The 16,752-nt window shown below is 37.3% G+C and overlaps 1 protein-coding gene across 4 annotated transcripts in view; it reads right to left on the bottom strand.

The window, feature by feature from the left end:
* HSD17B4 (hydroxysteroid 17-beta dehydrogenase 4) overlaps window positions 1-16,752 on the bottom strand; it is a 93,478-nt gene that overhangs the window by 70,830 nt on the left and 5,896 nt on the right. For 3 of the 4 annotated variants that reach the window (XM_038551877.1, XM_038551879.1, XM_038551876.1), the window contains exons 3-8: window positions 9,723-9,833; window positions 7,460-7,519; window positions 5,894-5,915; window positions 5,736-5,782; window positions 3,803-3,887; window positions 2,257-2,444 (exon numbers count right to left, since the gene is read on the bottom strand). In XM_038551877.1, the coding sequence (XP_038407805.1) occupies window positions 2,257-2,444; window positions 3,803-3,887; window positions 5,736-5,782; window positions 5,894-5,915; window positions 7,460-7,519; window positions 9,723-9,833 (513 nt within the window). The remainder of the gene's footprint in view (window positions 1-2,256; window positions 2,445-3,802; window positions 3,888-5,735; window positions 5,783-5,893; window positions 5,916-7,459; window positions 7,520-9,722; window positions 9,834-16,752) is intronic. The other variant, XM_038551878.1, reaches the window with a different exon arrangement.

The raw sequence follows: 16,752 nt of genomic DNA, 5'->3' as shown, positions 1-16,752 counted from the left end.
GACTTATCAAAAAGAAAAAGAAAGGACCCAAGTAAATATAATCATGTATGAAAGAGGAAAGATCACAATCAATACAGAAGAAATACACACAATTTTAAGAGCATATTATGGGCAACTATATGCCAACAAATTAGGCAATCTGGAAAAAATGGATGCATTCCTAGAGACGTATAAACTACCAAAACTGAAACAGGAAGAAATAGAAAACTTGAACAGACCTATATAATCAGCACAGAAACTGAAGCAGTCATCAAAAATTTCCCAACAAAAAACAGTACAGGGCCAGATGGCTTCCCAGGGGAATTCTACCAAACATTTAAAGAAGAATTACTACCTATTCTGAAGTTACTTCAAAGAAATCGGAAATAGAAGGAAAATTTCCGAACCTGTTCTATGAGGCCAGCATTACCCTGATCCCAAAACCAGACAAAGACTCCACCAAAAAGGAGAATTACAGACCAATATGCCTGAATGAACATAGATGCCAAAATTCTCACCAAGATACTAGCCAGTAGGATCCAGCAATACATTAAAAGGATTATCACCATGACCGAGTGGCATTTATTACTAAGCTGCAAGAGTGGTTCAACATCTACAAATCATTCAATGTAAACACACTATTAATAAAAGAAAGGACAAGAACCATATTCAAACCTCTCAATAGATGCAAAAAAAAAAAAAGCATTTGACAAAATATAGCATCCTTTCTTAATTAAAACTCTTCACAGTGTAGGGATAGAGGGAACATACTTCAATATCATAAAAGCCATCTATGAAAAGCCCACAGCAAGTATCATTCTCAATGGGGGAAAACCTGAGAACCTTTCCTCAGGGTAACACAGCAGGGATGTCCACTCTCACCACTGCTATTCAACATAGTGCTAGAAGTCCTAGCCTCAGCAATCAGACAACAAAAAGAAATAAAAGGCATCCGAACTGACAAAGAAGTCAAACTCGCACTATTTGTAGATGACATGATAATGTACATGGAAAACCCAAGACTCCACCTCAAAATTGCTAGAAGTCATACAGGAATTCAGCAGAATGGTAGGATACAAAATCAATACATGGAAGTCAGTTGCATTTCTATACACTAACAATGAGACTGAAGAAAGAGAAATTAAGGAGTCTATCCCATTTACAAATGCACCCAAAACCAGAAGATACCAAAGAGGTAAAGGATCAGAAAACTACAGAAAACTACAGAACTACAGAAAACTACAGAAACTCAGAAAACTACAGGACACTCATGAAAGAAATTGAAGAAGACACAAAGAAAGGGAAAAATGTTCCATGCTTCTTCCATGAATGGAAGAAGAAATATTGTTAAAATGTCTATGCTACCTAAAGGAGTCTATATATTCAATGCAATTCCTATCAAAATACCATCAACTTATTTCACAGAGGTGGAATAAATAATCCTAAAATTTGTATGGAACCGGAAAAGGCCCCGAATAGCCAGGGGAATGTTGAAAAAGAAAACCAATGCTGGCAGCATCATAATTCTGGATTTCAAGTACTATTACAATGCTGTAATCATCAAGACAGTACGATACTGGCACAAAAACAGACACATAGATCAATGGAACAGAATAGAGAACACAGAAATGGACCCTCAACTCCATGGCCAAATCCTCTTCAACAAAGCAGGAAAAACTAGCCAATGGAAAAATGTCTTTTCAACAAATAGTGTTGGAAAATTGTACAACCACATGCAGAAGAATGAAACTGGACCATTTCCTCATACCATACACAAAAATAGACTCAAAATGGACGAAGAACCTAAATGTGAGACAGGAATCCATCAAAATCCTAGAGGAGAACACAGGCAGCAACCTTTATGAACACAGCAACTTCTTACTAGACACATCTCCAAAGGTAAGGGAAACAAAGGGAAAAATGAACTACTGTGACTTCATCAGGATAGAAAGCTTTTACACAACAAAGGAAATAGTCAACAAAACCAAAGACAACCAACAGAATGGAAGAAGATATTTGCAAATGACATATCAGACAATGGGCTTGTATCCAAAAATCTATAAAGAACTTACCAAATTCAACACCCAAAAAAAAACAATCTAATCCAGAAATGGGCAGAAGAAATAAACACACATTTTTCCAAAGACAACATACAGATGGCCAACAGACACATGAAAAAATGCTCAATATCACTCGCCATCAGAAAATGAAATACTTTTACAGAGCTCATTCTGCAGATTTGTGGCTCAGAGCATTTAAAAAATCTAAGCTACTTACCTTCAGCCATAACGGTTTGGGTCATCCGTGATCCAGCAGTAGGAGCAATGGTGTTACAATGAATGTTGCTTGTCTTGCCTTCAATTGCAAGGGTATTTGAAAAGCCCAGAAGACCCAGCTTTGCAGCACTGTAACTGGCCTGGCCAAAGTTTCCATATATTCCTGAAGCTGATGAAGTCATAACAATCCTAAAAGGAAAATCAATCTCTCAAAATCTCTCTTCCATGTTTTGATAACACTGCAACTCTAAGCCTTTTATTCTTTTCCCATAATATTACATCCGTCAAAAGCAATGACTGTTATACTGTCATTAGGTTCCTACAGTCATCACTTACACATGCAAAATAATAATAAAAATAATTCTCAAAATTCAGCTACAAGAGACACCTGGGTGGCTTGGTGGTTGGGCGTCTGCCTTCAGCCCAGGGCATGATCCTGGAGACCTGGAATTGAGTCCCGCATTGGGCTCCCTGCATGGAGCCTGCTTCTCTCTGCTTATGTCTCTGTCTCTCTCTCTGTGTCTCTCATGAAAAAATAGAATCTTTAAAAAAAAAAAAAATTCAGCTACAAGATTTAACTATTTTAAAAAGAATCCCTGATTGGGATCAAATAAATTCAAATACAGGAATGTATGTTCATTATCTACAGAAAACAATAAATATTTATAAACATGAAATAAAGTGGCAACAAGTTAAAATTATCGTAAGAAACAGAAAAATTAGTTCTAATTCTTTAGTTCTCATTACTTTGCCCCTCTCTTTCTGGATAATATTAAATCCCTCATATTCAAACAATGCCATCTCCAAAATGTGACCCATCTCACCCTACTGAGTAGACCAAGTAAAACAATTCATATCATTTATTTTCAGTAACTTTGAGAGGAGAAACTAGAACTCTCCAATAGGAACAGGTATCACAAACAACTCAGTGGTAGTAGATGTGTGTGAACCCAAGGTTAACAGGAAGGACCCTGACAGAGTCCATGGAGCCCCCTCCTGGCTCTGCCCCATTCCAAGTCACTCACACAGACACAGCCACAGTCCTACAGCTCCCAAACAGTTTATAAAGACCAACTCATGTTGGACAGTACTAGCAAGCTGGACAGTGTTCATCTCTCCTCAGCTGGTCAGTGGATACAGAATGATACTTCAATTACAGAATAAAAGTACAGCTGAATCCTCAAAGTTTCTACTGCTAAAATATCAGAGAACTCCAGGAAATCCATTCATAATGAAAAGTAGGAGGTAAAAAGAAATATAAATATATTTATATTATATTATATCATATTATATAAATTATTATATTATATTTATTTATATTTATATTTATAAAATATAAATATAAAGTTGGCCAGCTCAGCTAATCTGTGACTAAATGACACCAATGTAATAAGAGGGTTCAGGCCAAGAGTTCAATAAAAGCCTGCGCATGTGTGTGAAGAGATCTTCCTCAAATCAGAGCACTTATCTTTCCCTGCACACAAGGGCCCACACACAGTCTGTCCAATGCCCCGCCCCCTGCCCCCGACAGCCACACACAACTCTACCTTCCAAACTTTTGTTTCTTCATATGATTCCAAGCTGCCCGGGTCACTTGGAATGAGCCTCGCAAATGGACTCTGTGGATTATATCTAAAACAATAAATTATTTTGATTATATATTTTGTCAAAAATTAGAGAGGCAAAATCAATATAAGAAATGATTTATACATACAATATTTTGTATAAATGATTTATTTATACAATATAATTTATTTATACAAAGATGTTCACTTTATATTGAGCATTCAAAATCAACTACTGTCATATTGCTGCTCTGAATAACCATTTTTGCTTTTGTCCCAATTATGTAACCAATCAATAGTCCATACGTCCATACCCATTCTCCTTATAATTTGTGATAAAATTATTGTAATCCCTCTACACATCTAAATACAACGCTATCTTTATGTCTAATTTATAAAAAAGAATCCACTAATACAAACATCCGAAAATTTTATACATACAATTGGGACTGAACACAAACATTAGTTAAAATGTAAAAAAAAAAAAAAAAGTGTAATGTATACAATTGTTGAATCACTATGTTGTGCACTTGAAAATAATATAATATTGCATGTCAACCATTCTTCAATAATGAAAGTTTTTTTAATGAAATAAATAAAAATTCTAAAAAACATAATCATGACCTACACGGTTCACTGTCAAGAAATGTTTGCCAGTTACTCACTATGTCCCTATATCCCTATTTTTACCAGGGTAAATTGCAGATGCGATGGGGCAGAGGAGGATCAGAAAATAGAGGGAGAGAGGGAGGAATCAAGGCAGGGGGAGAGGAAGGGAGGGAAGGATGGTGGGGGGGGGGGAAGATTGGGCGGTGGGGCCCATCTGTTTTTAAAGAGATGAACAGACAACCTGGGAAATGATTCAGATAGATAAACAACTCTAGATTTAATTTTATTTTTAATTATCACTGTTATTAATTTTTGTTTCAGGCTAGAACCTCAACAAATGTTTTCATAGGTATATTAGAAGAATACAAAAGTGAAAAAATGAACTTAAAAAGAAAAACTAAAAAAAGGTAAAGGTAGCCGGGTGGTTAGGAGTGGTGAGCCAGGAGTGGAAACGACCCAGCCTCACCAGAGCTGAAAGGGGGTCAAGAACATAATCCTACTTTGCCAGCAAATCCTTTCTTTCTCCACTTCTTTCTTACCCCAGTTGTTAAAGCAAAAAGAGGAAATTAAGAGCCCTTTAATAACAAATCACAAAGATGCTTTGCTTCTTCCCAAAGAACTTCTGGCAGTACATCCTAGAAGCACACTCCATCACTCCATCCACAGTGACGTAACTCACCTCAGCTCCCACGTCTCCTACACTTCCAGCCACCATTGTTTGTTATAGTTCTGATGGCCATGAAAGTAAAGGCATAAAGAGCAAACAAACCAAAAAAAAGTGATTTGCTCATTATCAAAACTCAATCTTCCCAATGTGGCATTCCTAATGGGATGTTCCCCTACACAGGAGAAACATCTAAGGTATTCCCACCCAGTTCTCAGATCTCCAACATTTTCAGTGCCCCAGACTCCCTTCCATATCCTGATCTTGCTCTTGAAATAAGAATGCACAGGGAACTAAGCAGGTTGAAGACTGTTAGAAAGAGTTAATATGGCTAGAAAATGCTAACAACTTCTCAAGAAGAAAAAAGGGAGAAAAGAATTGAAAGACGCAAAATCCTTTCAGGTAATTTCTGCCAAATGGCTTAAAATTTTTTCATTTATAAAATGTTAAAAGAAAATAGGCTACTTCCAACTGTTGTCATTTTCAGTTGTAAAGCTTAGTATTCATCATGCTCATCATCTACATTAACAGAAGCAAAAGTAAGTAGAAGTAAGCTTTTCCTTAAATGTACAAATTTCTCAAATATTAAAAGGCTAAAGGAATAGCTAGGCTCCACAGAGACATATGTTACAAACAACTTACCCCAATCTTCATCGCTTATTCTACCAAAAGAACTGTCCCTCAGAATTCTAAAAACAGTATCATACAGGTTAGACAGGGAAGGAGTATCCACTTTAAAAACTCACCAAAAACTTTGCATGCACATTATTTTACCCAAAATGAAAAAAAGAGATACTCACCCAGCATTGTTGACCACAACATCTACAATATAAAAAAATTCAAGTCACAAACATAAAAGCAAGTATATTAATTTGCATTGGCTTACAACTCATATTTCTTTCAAAATTTGGCTTTTTCTCCCTCATGGAAAAGTAAATAATAATAGCAAAACAGTGCTATCAGAACAAAATTCTATAAAATTTTTGCTATCAGAGAAAAAAAAAACAAAAGCAAACAACAACAACAAAAAAACCCTCTGATTCACAAGTTTCTCATCATGTCAGGGCTTTCCTCTCAAACTTACATATGTAAATATTTCCACCTCCACCTTCTGCCAAAATTCTATTTATATAATCAGCTGTTGCTCAACTCTTAGGTTCTTAGCATTCACTGGTAACCATAAGCCACATTTAACCTCAGAATTCACTCAGAAAGTTAAAAGTATAAAAGATTTTTCTTTGCCACTCAAGCATCAAAATTCCAGGAAGGAAACTATTTTTAGAAACTGATGGCCTGGGATCCCTGGGTGGCGCAGCAGTTTGGCGCCTGCCTTTGGCCCAGGGCACGATCTTGGAGACCCGGGATCGAATCCCACATCAGGCTCCCGGTGCATGGAGCCTGCTTCTCCCTCTGCCCCCCGCCCCCCCTCTCTCTCTATCTGTGTGACTATCATAAATAAATTTTTAAAAAAAATTTTTTTTAAAAAAAGAAACTGATGGCCTTTCTTAATACATAACTGTATTCTTACTATTAAAAAAAAAAAACAATGTTTTTTAAGGTTCAACCATTATCTTGTGGCTGTTCTTACCCTATAACTTCGTATCTTTGTGACCTTTATCCCTCTGTCAAATGAACAAGTCCCTTATAAGCTCAACACAGCATAACCAGAAAAACAAATCTACTAGACAAAATAAAGGGGGGGAGAGCACATTCAAATTATAAAAATTAATGTTTTCCAGAATGTAAACATGTTGGGCTTCTCTGCAGGAATGTTTCCCTGTAGTAGCTCAATAATCTTTTACTAAGAACATGTGGAACTAAACCAGAAAGATTATCTAGAGAGGAATAAACTAAACAACACATTTGAAATCCTTCTCAAAACTAAAGATTTTTATTTTAATTTATAAAATAACTAATTAATTAATTATTAACTAATTCACAAGATACTGAATCCTTATGATTTAAATCATAATTATCTAAAAGATTCCATGGGGTCCTCTATTGCCAAAATATTTATTTTATAAACATATTTGGGGCATAATTCAATTATCACGTATAAGAAACTTAGAAAATGCTTATAACTTTCTTAAAGTTTTTAAGACCAAAAAAACGTAAAACAAACTCAACATAGTTTTGCATAAAAAATGCCACCTCAAGCCTTTTATGGAATGAGGTAAGGAATGTAAAAAAATTAGTTTGCAAAATCAAAAAAACTAAATCAAAAAACTTGGCTATGTAAAATGAATAAAGAAAAACTTGCTTATAAAGAAAAAAGGAATTTTTTATAAACAAAAATAAAATCAAAAACACTTTATTAGGAAGGTAGGAGCTCCTCTGTTAATGCCATAAACACAAAGAAACATCACCTATTCTTCCAAAAGCTTCTAGTGCTGTCCGTACAATCTTCTCTCCTGCTTCCACTGAATCTGGAGGAATGGAAAATTAGTATGAAACATCAGTAATATCCCTCACAAAAAACTTCTAAACTCTGTGGAGCACAGTACATGACAGATACTATTCACTCAACAGATTTCCACAAAAATAAATTTATATTGCAGGCACATAACAAATCAAAATATAGATGATTTAATGTTACAAAGGAAATGCAGCCCCTAAAACAATTCTTGAACTTAAAAAAAGGGGGGGGGGGAATAAAAAATATTTTGACAAATACTATCTCTAAAATACAACTTTCTGTGAGGATGGAAATGTCTTATTTCCATCATAATATAGTAGTCACTATACACGAGTGTCCACTGAGCCCTTGAGATGTGACTAGTATGACAGACAAACTGAGTATTTAATTTTGTTTAATTTGTATTTAATTTTATAGTCACATTAGCATTTCCCTTTAAAGATGCTAATCAGAATTTACAAGGAAGGAAAGGGGGTACATGTTTAATTTGAAAAAGCAAGTTCAATGCTATATAACTACATACGGAAATAAACCTACTGTTTGTACAATACTAAGTACAAAAAGTAAAGCTCCACAAAACAGAGTGGCTTTCTTATCTTCTACTCATCAGCCCAGGGGAAGGGCTCATATCCCCAGAGTTGTGTGTCAAATGGCCAGGTATCAACATCCCACTGCCTCTCTCTGTTCTGTACAATCAGTGGGGGAGGAGCCAGGAAACATACTCCCTCTTCCTTGAGATCCATAAAGTCCTGAGATAGATCTGCCAAAAATAGACACCCATCTAAAGAACAGAGGAGGAGGAGAAGCCTGCAGATGCAGGCAAATCTTAGGAGCAGAGTGCAGATGAAAGAGAGCTGGCATATCCAGGTAAGCCGTGGGAACTGCCTGCTGCAGGCTGACCCAGTCATTCAGATTCCTTGACATGAACCTGCTCAGCCCCTCTAATGGTTATGCAAGCCTTTAATTATTTGTATTAAAACCTTCACACTTGGAAACCTACAGGGAGGGGTACCTGAGTGGTTCAGTTGATATCTGCCTTTGGTTAAGCATCTGCCTTAGGCTCAGGTCATGATCCCAGGGCCTGGGAGAGAGTCCCCACATCAGGCTCCCTGCTCAGCAGGGAATCTGCCTCTCCCTTTGCCCCTCACCTCACCCCTCATGAGCACACCCACACATACTCAAGTGCTCTCTCCCTCTCTCAAAACTACATAAATAAGATCTTAAAAAAAAAAAAAAGGAAACCTACAGGAGGTTTTCCTAACTGCATCTGGATTGATTGATACGGATTGCATATCAGAACTGGGGGGATAGGAAGGGGGAGAGTCTGGAATTGTTATCATTATAAAATAAATTTAACTCCAGAATTTTTTTTAAAAAGTTGAAAATATTTTTTGTAGCTCTTCAGTAAGAAGATACTAAAATATCTGTCTCATTATTCCCTAGAACCTCAAAACAAATCATATCCTATTTCCTTTCCTTTAAAATGTCAAGATCAAGTGACTGGCAATCTAATTTTACCACTGGCTAATAAAAACAATCTAATTTGCAGAAAAGTCAGTAAGCACTTACTTTTTAAAGTGGATCTATTTGAGAAGGTTCCTTACAGATACTATTAGAATCAATATATCAAATGCTGTTTTCCTTGTGGTTTACTTTTTAATGCCTAACTTTGATTCTTAGGTTTTTACAAAGGTAAGAAAGTTACATACAACAATGATTACTTGTGCAAAAGGGAACTCGGTGGTTGGATACAAAAGGGCATTTTACTTCCTACACTCTAATACTTCAAGGATTTCTCTACAACTATTTTTTAAAAGAAGAATCTAATGTTATTCTGTAGAAATACCTAAAACCTTTTAGCTAAAATGGGTTTTTCAAGAACAAGAGCATATTCATAGTCACATCATTAATAATCATTAAGAATTTACTGATTTTATCATAAAATAATTTACTGATTTTATTAATAAAATGTTAAGTAAACAACAGGCTGAAAGTTAAGACTTGTGAAATTATCTATATCAAAAGTTCTTAAAAACCTCATATATTATATAAAATAGCCAAACAGATTGGGCTGACCCAGTGAAAATCTAATCTCATACTCACACTGGAATGCTGAGACATTTGCTCAATGATCACTAACGTGAGCAATAGCGAGCGACAGCAGTAGCTGAAGGAAAATGGAAGAAACAGTATAGCTCTTTCAAATATCATACCATAGTTGGCCACAGCTTTTCCGCCTTTACTTCGTATTTCTTCAACAACCTTATCGGCAGCTGCAAAGGAGCCTTTACCCAATCCCTTAAAGTCTCCTCCTAAATCATTCACTGCAATGCAAAAACAAACAAGAACTCATTTCCAAGCCTCAAAATACAAATTGGAAATAAAAGCCCATTGTAACTGTATTCTGTTATCTCAATTCCTTCCTACGCTGTACCCGTCTTATGAAACATGCCAGAAGACAGATACCTTCAAACCTGCCTCTTTGTTTAGAGTGAGAGATGAAGCAACAAATATACTGAAACACAGATTCAGGTCATGAGATTAACTTTGCAATGCTTTTCTTTTTGGAAAAGAAAAAACATGATTCGACCCACTTTCAGTAAAAGGAAGAAAAATATTCATAAAGCCTAGTGTATCAGGGTCTACAATAAAAGTAATAAAACTTATCTGTTAAAAGAGATCAGAAACTACATACAGAACTCATATGTGTTCAGCCGCTAATTGATACCATGACTCCACTGTTAGATGTTTTAACAACGAACCATACTTACCACACATCTCACAGTATTCCATTACACAGATACAAACCTGAATCGAGCATTTACTATTTGCAGGAAAATCTACATAGGAAGATGGCACTTGTCCTCAAAGACCTTTTCTCATCTACTCAAAGTTAAGTATGGGATGGCTATAATAATCCATGGATGTAACAACAAGTATATAAAGGCCAACAGAACTAAATAATGGGGACAAATAATAAAGTTAGTGTATGTCACAACTGAAGGTAAAATTTACAAAATAACATGCAAAAACTAATGAGAAGATACATAGATCAATAACAAATAACCTGAAAAAAACAAATTAATAAAAACACTTGAGACAAAGAAACAATTTACATTGCAAAATGAACATCTGGGGAGTAATTACATAAATTTTGAGGAACGACAATAAAAAAATTACTAATTAATAAATGACAAGGTGAAAAAATAAAAAATAAAAATAAAAAAATAAATGACAAGGTGTTACATACTAAAATTGAGAGCCTTTTAATATTACCAAAGGGATGGATGCCACATCTGGAAAAAAACAAACACGATTTTTTTTCTTTTAAAGAACGTCTCTCTCCCTCTTTCTCTCTCTTCCCGCACACCCACCCCCCCCTTTTTTTGATTCAGGTTAAGGCTGGATAGGGTTGGGTGGTTAAAGATAAGAGAATGAGACAGGGAAAAAGCCAATGCCTAACCACAATGAAAATCAGCTAAGTGAAATGTGTTTTCATATAGCTTTTTTAAGTAAAAAGGGTTTCTCGAAATGTGGACTGGAATATATTTTTCAAACAATGTAGTCTTATTGTCTTATTGCAAATAAAAACTAGTATGAAGATACAAAGTAATGGAAAGAGGCTGACATTATCCCTCAAGAAATGAAAAAAGATTCTCAAGACTGAATTCCTATTAATCGTTAATTTCCATGCAATTACTCAAATGACAAGAAACAACCAGTAAAAAACATCAGGAGTTTAAGACATGCAGATCACATTCTTTTAAGAGCCTTTTTAACTAAGTAAGGGAAAGTTAAAAAGCAAATTGGCCAATGGCATTTTTAATAAAGAATTGCTCTATTGTGCAACAGAACACTACCCTCAAGTGGAAATTGTTCAAAGTGCAACCAAACAAGTAAGCAATGAAGCCAGAATAATTTACTGAGATCAGTGCCATGCAGCTAAACAGCAAAACAGATTTATTGAAGTCTATACATTAGTATGTACTAAATTAACACTGACCCCATTCATCATGCCACTGTCATCAGACCTAAATCACAGGCTTATCACCTGAACTAGAACACTTTTCTGGCTACATGGTCAAAGCCTGGGATAGCAACAATGTGAAAAGACTTCTGCAATTAAACACAAAGAAAAATATATTCATACTATGTGACACTGTTACCATTAAATGTATGGCTAAAATTGTAAGGAGTAATAATAATAAATAAATTTTAAACATATCATTAGTAGCTTATATTAGTATGTGCCATACTTCTCATTTTCAAAGAACTATTGGGTACACTGCAGCCTTTGATCCCCACAGAGATTTAAAAATTGGCAGGAACACCTGTTCTAGTTTCGTAGATGAAGAAAGTCAGGAAGAGTTAGGTAACTTGCCCCAGGCTCCCAAGGCTGTCTAAAACAGCAAAATCTGGACTAGAACCCGGACCCAACCGCAATGCTACTCTGTTCCTCTAATGCTGTTAACAAGTTTCTTGTATCCTAAAAAGAACGTAATTTTTTCCACTAAACAAAAAGGGAACAACACAGAGTTGCCATTACTATCTTCAACATTGGGTTGAAAGATACAATCACCCTAGTCATCAGCAATCTTCTCCAGAGTGGCCATAAATGTATCTAAATATTTGAAGGACCACAAAATGCAGTGGCAGTTTAGACAGCAGTGTCTTAAATTAGGTTCCTGTCCCTGATTTTCCTTGTCTAAACAACAAGATGGCATCAAAGGTATCTTCACTGAGAGAAAAAAATGAAAATAAGAAACTGGTCATCTAGAGTTCAGTCCTTGGACCTCTTCTCCTGTTCATCTATACTCATCACTCAGGTAATCTGATCCAGTCTCCTGGCTTCAAATACCACCTATAAAACTGAGAAGATTCAGATTTATATAGTTCCAACCTGTCCCCCAAATACAGAGTCTTTCTTGTACCCCACTTCCTACTTAGTATCTCCATCTGAAAGTCTAGCAGGAACATCTCGCCAACGATTTGGCCCTCCTGTGGTCTTTCCTGTCTCAGTAAATAGACTATCTTCCTCCTTCCCTTGCAAACTATATCAGCAAATCCTGCCATATCTACCTTCAAAATATACCTAGTTTAACCTCTGCACCACCTTCACCCCATGACCTACTTAAATCACCACCATCTCTTATGTGGATTATTGCTAACATCTTGATAAGACTCTCTGCTTCCACTTCTCTTTCTAAATGGAAAAATCCCAAGGGTGTACAAGAAGAGTTAATAGTATAAAAGGCCCAATGACCTCTTCATCCATCTCCACTTCCACTCTTGCTTCCTCACAATCATTCTCTACATAGCAATCAGAACCATCCATTTAAAACTTAAATCAGGTTATGCTGCTCCTCTGTTTACTCAAAAATGGCTTCCCATCTCCATCAGAGTAGAAGCCAGGCCTGACTCAGAATGAACAATCTTACGCAACCTGGCCTTCTGTGACCTCTGCTCTCATCTCAGTTTTGTTCCAGTTGATGACCTTGCTCCAGCTGCAGGGACCCTCTGGCTGACCCTGAACACCTGAGCCTCCTCCTGCCTCAAGACTGAGGCATAGCTAGCTGTGGCCCCTGTCACCATTCCTGGGCCCCAAACCTTTTCAGGGCACAATCCTGCCCTGCCTACATGTCCTTCCTTGGAGTTCTCTTCCAGCCCATTCATTCTGATTGTTTTATTGGATATATTTTTACATATCTATTTATTGTTTCCCCACCGCCCTCCACTAGAAGGTAAGCTCTGTGAAAACAGGGACCCCACTTGTTTTGTTTCCCACTCCACTCCCTCAGCTGCTAGAAAAATGTTTGCTACATGACAAGCACCCAATAAATAACTGTTGGATGAATAACTGAGTCCATACAATGCTGTCTATTACCTGTATGAATTATTTTTAGGTTTTATATCATTTTAAAATGCTAAATGGCTAGAGCTATTCTCTAGCTATCTTTAAAGGCTGTCGCCTAAAATCTGGGTTAGCAATAGTAATTGGAAGCATCTGGGGAAGATGTGGGCATTGTACATAGAGCTCATTTATTATTATAAGCTGGAATCCACATGTGCTTTCATTCATATAACTTATTTGCTTAAGCAGCACATATGTCTTTTTTTTCCCTTTATTTACTTACTTATTTTATCTAAATTCTAGGTAGTTGACGTACAGTTCAATGTTGGCTTCAGGAGTAGAGTTCAGTGGTTCATCATTTACATACAACACCCAGTACTCATCACAAGTGTGCTGCTTAATGCCCATCACCCATCTAACCCATCCTCAACCCATCTCCTTCCATCTACCTTCACTTTGTTCTCTATCATTAACAGTCTCTCATGATTTCCTTTTTTTCCTCTCCCATATGTCATCAATTTTGTTTCTTAAATTCTACATGAATGAAACCATATGGTATTTGTCTTCCTCTGATTGACTTACTTCACTTAGCATAATATACTCTAGCTCCATCCATATCACTGCTAATGGCGAGATTTCATTCTTTTTGAATGAATGAATTAATGGCTGAGTAGTATTCCATTCTATGTGCATGTGTGTGTGAGAGAAACTTTTTTTTTTAAGATTTTTTATTTATTCATTCATAGAGGCTCACAGAGAGAGAGAGAGGCAGAGACACAACACAGGCAGAGGGAGAAGTGGGCTCCACACAGGGAGCCCGACGCGGGACTCGATCCCCGGTCCCCAGGATCATGCCCCAGGCTGCAGGCGGCGTTAAACCACTGCTCCAAACCACTGCACCACTGGGGCTGCCCGAGAGAAACTTTTTTATCCATTTATCACTCATCACTCAATGGGCTGTTTCCACTTTGGCTATTGTTGATAATGCTGCTATAAACACTGGGGTCCATGTACTCCTTCAAATGTGTATTTTTATATTCTTTGGGTAAATACCTACTAATGCAATTGCTGGATCATAGGGTAGTTCTATTTTTAGCTTTGTGAGGAAACACCTTACTGTTCTCCAGAGAGATTACACCAGTTTCAATATGTATGTCTTGCTTGACTGATCACTAAGCACTCGGCTTACACTTGAGAAAATACATCAGTGCCTAAGGCAGGCCCTTTCCTTTGAAAATCTAGAAAAGAAACACGTTTTATATAAGGAGGCTGGGATGCCCTTGAGTGAGAAAAACCTTAGGCTTTGACACCTCCAGGTCCTCAGCACAATACCTAGCACAAGGCAGGCAGTCTCTACTATTGGCTCCATTCTTTTCCCTTTACAAAGGTCTTTAATTTGGGGGATGCCTGAGTGGCTCAGTCGGTTGAGCATCTGCCCTAGGCTCAGGTCATGATCCCAGGGTCCTGGGATTGAGCCCTACATGGGGCTCCCTGCTCAGTGGGGAGTCTGCTTCTCCCTCTCTGCCTGCCCCTCCCCACTCCCATACTCTCTCAAATAAATAAAATCTTTAAAAATGTTTTTTTAAAAAAGGCCTTTAATTTTTGAGGTCACTTAATCCCCACCATGATGCTCGAAGTTTGATAAAGGTGGCTTCTAATAGTGCCAGAGGTCACGTGATGAGGCAGCACAGCCAGGATTCCAAGCACAACCTAACTTCGAAGCCAGTGCATTTTTCCCACCAGGGTTCCCCTTCCGGCTATGAGGATCACACAGGGGTTGGAAATACGGGCTCTGGCATCAGACCACAGGAGCCTAAGAGTCATCTTTACCAGCCACTGTAAAACTGCAGCACGGAAAAGAAATTATGCCCCCCTTAAAGGGTCACGGCTTCAATGACCCAAAGGTACTACTTCTCCAGTTCGAGAATTGAAAATCTTCTGCCTTTCTGACCATCAAAAAAGAGGTTCTTCTTGCCGGACCACTTGAGTCTTCTTACCATGCCTCAAGAGAAAACTTAAAAATCAGAGACTGGCCTATGGCTCACCCATTGAGAAAAGGCTGAGCAGTTCTTATACCCTTATACCCATAATGCTTTATGTTATGGAACAGAAGACACAGCAATCATATTAACATGAAGCTAGAGAACATCTTTTGTGATGCCTGGCCAAGTGATTTCTTCTGGCCAATGAAATGTGAATGGAAGTGGCATGCTAGCACAGGACAGATTTAGGAGCCATCAAGTGGATCCACTGGTATTCCCCCACAGCAATGACCCAGACAGATGTTGCTCCTTTAGCTGGGATCCTGAAATTAGGAAGACACTTAGAGCAGAGACACAGCTGGCCACAAGCTCAAAGGTCACAAAAGCTACCCTACACCTTTGGCCCTACTTCTTCCTGAACTCTGAGCTACTCATAAAATTATCTGAGGAGTCACTTTTTCATAGACCAGATACTGTGATGTCATACCATCCCAGGTTTATTTGTTCCTCTCCTTTTTCTTACTCATGTAAAAAATATGGTGGGCAGAACAAAAATGAACAAAGGAGAAATAGTAGTGTGGTGTGATGTAAGCTGGAAGCAGGGTATCTAGTTTTAAAAAGCTAGAATAAAGGGTAGCAGTGGTTAGGGAAGGAACACAACTCACTGTTGGTCTACAAAGTTAACAGGTCACACAATAAACAGCAGTAGAAAAACATCAGTCAAAAGCTAAGCAATTTCACAGAGGTTGACTTTTCCCCTAAACCAAACTAAATCTGGCTCTTCAGCCAAGTATGACAAAATAATTTTCCAAGATACAAATCCTTCTGCCTTGCTGGACTTTACCGGCACTTGCTGCAATCCCACTTCTACGGCAATGACACAATAAACAGACACGCCGTACCTCTGTATCTTTTTGTTAGAACTCAAAAACTTCTATTCTGAATTTAATAAATTCAGTGGTAAGAGATGAAGATAGGGTAACTGATCCACACAAACACACATGGCTTTACAAAGTAAGTTTATAAACTAAGATCACATCTTAATCACAACCAGAAATAGGAATTTATTCAACCCATCTCAAAGACACACCTGTCCCTCCCCCACCAACTCCAAGAAGAGTCTATGTCAAACAACAAAAAAGATCCAATGAACAAAGTACCTCTTTGCACAAGGAAATATTCTAGATCCTTCAGGAGATACAGAAGATAAAATAGGGTCCTTGCACTTACAGAATTGAGTAGGAAAAAATGTAAATAAATAAAAATGTATAAGGTAAAAATATCACAAAACAGCAACAGAAAAAAAAGAGGAAAAAAAAAAAAAACAGTAACAACACGGGTCTTTGATCTGACATGAACTATCTTGCGAAAATCTGGCAGCCAGGGCCTGAACTATACACCCTCTGGCTA

Source organism: Canis lupus, chromosome 11 (assembly GCF_011100685.1).
Source record: "Canis lupus familiaris isolate Mischka breed German Shepherd chromosome 11, alternate assembly UU_Cfam_GSD_1.0, whole genome shotgun sequence".
NCBI classification, from domain to species: Eukaryota; Metazoa; Chordata; class Mammalia; order Carnivora; family Canidae; genus Canis; species Canis lupus.
This window is presented reverse-complemented; position numbering and strand designations above follow the sequence as displayed.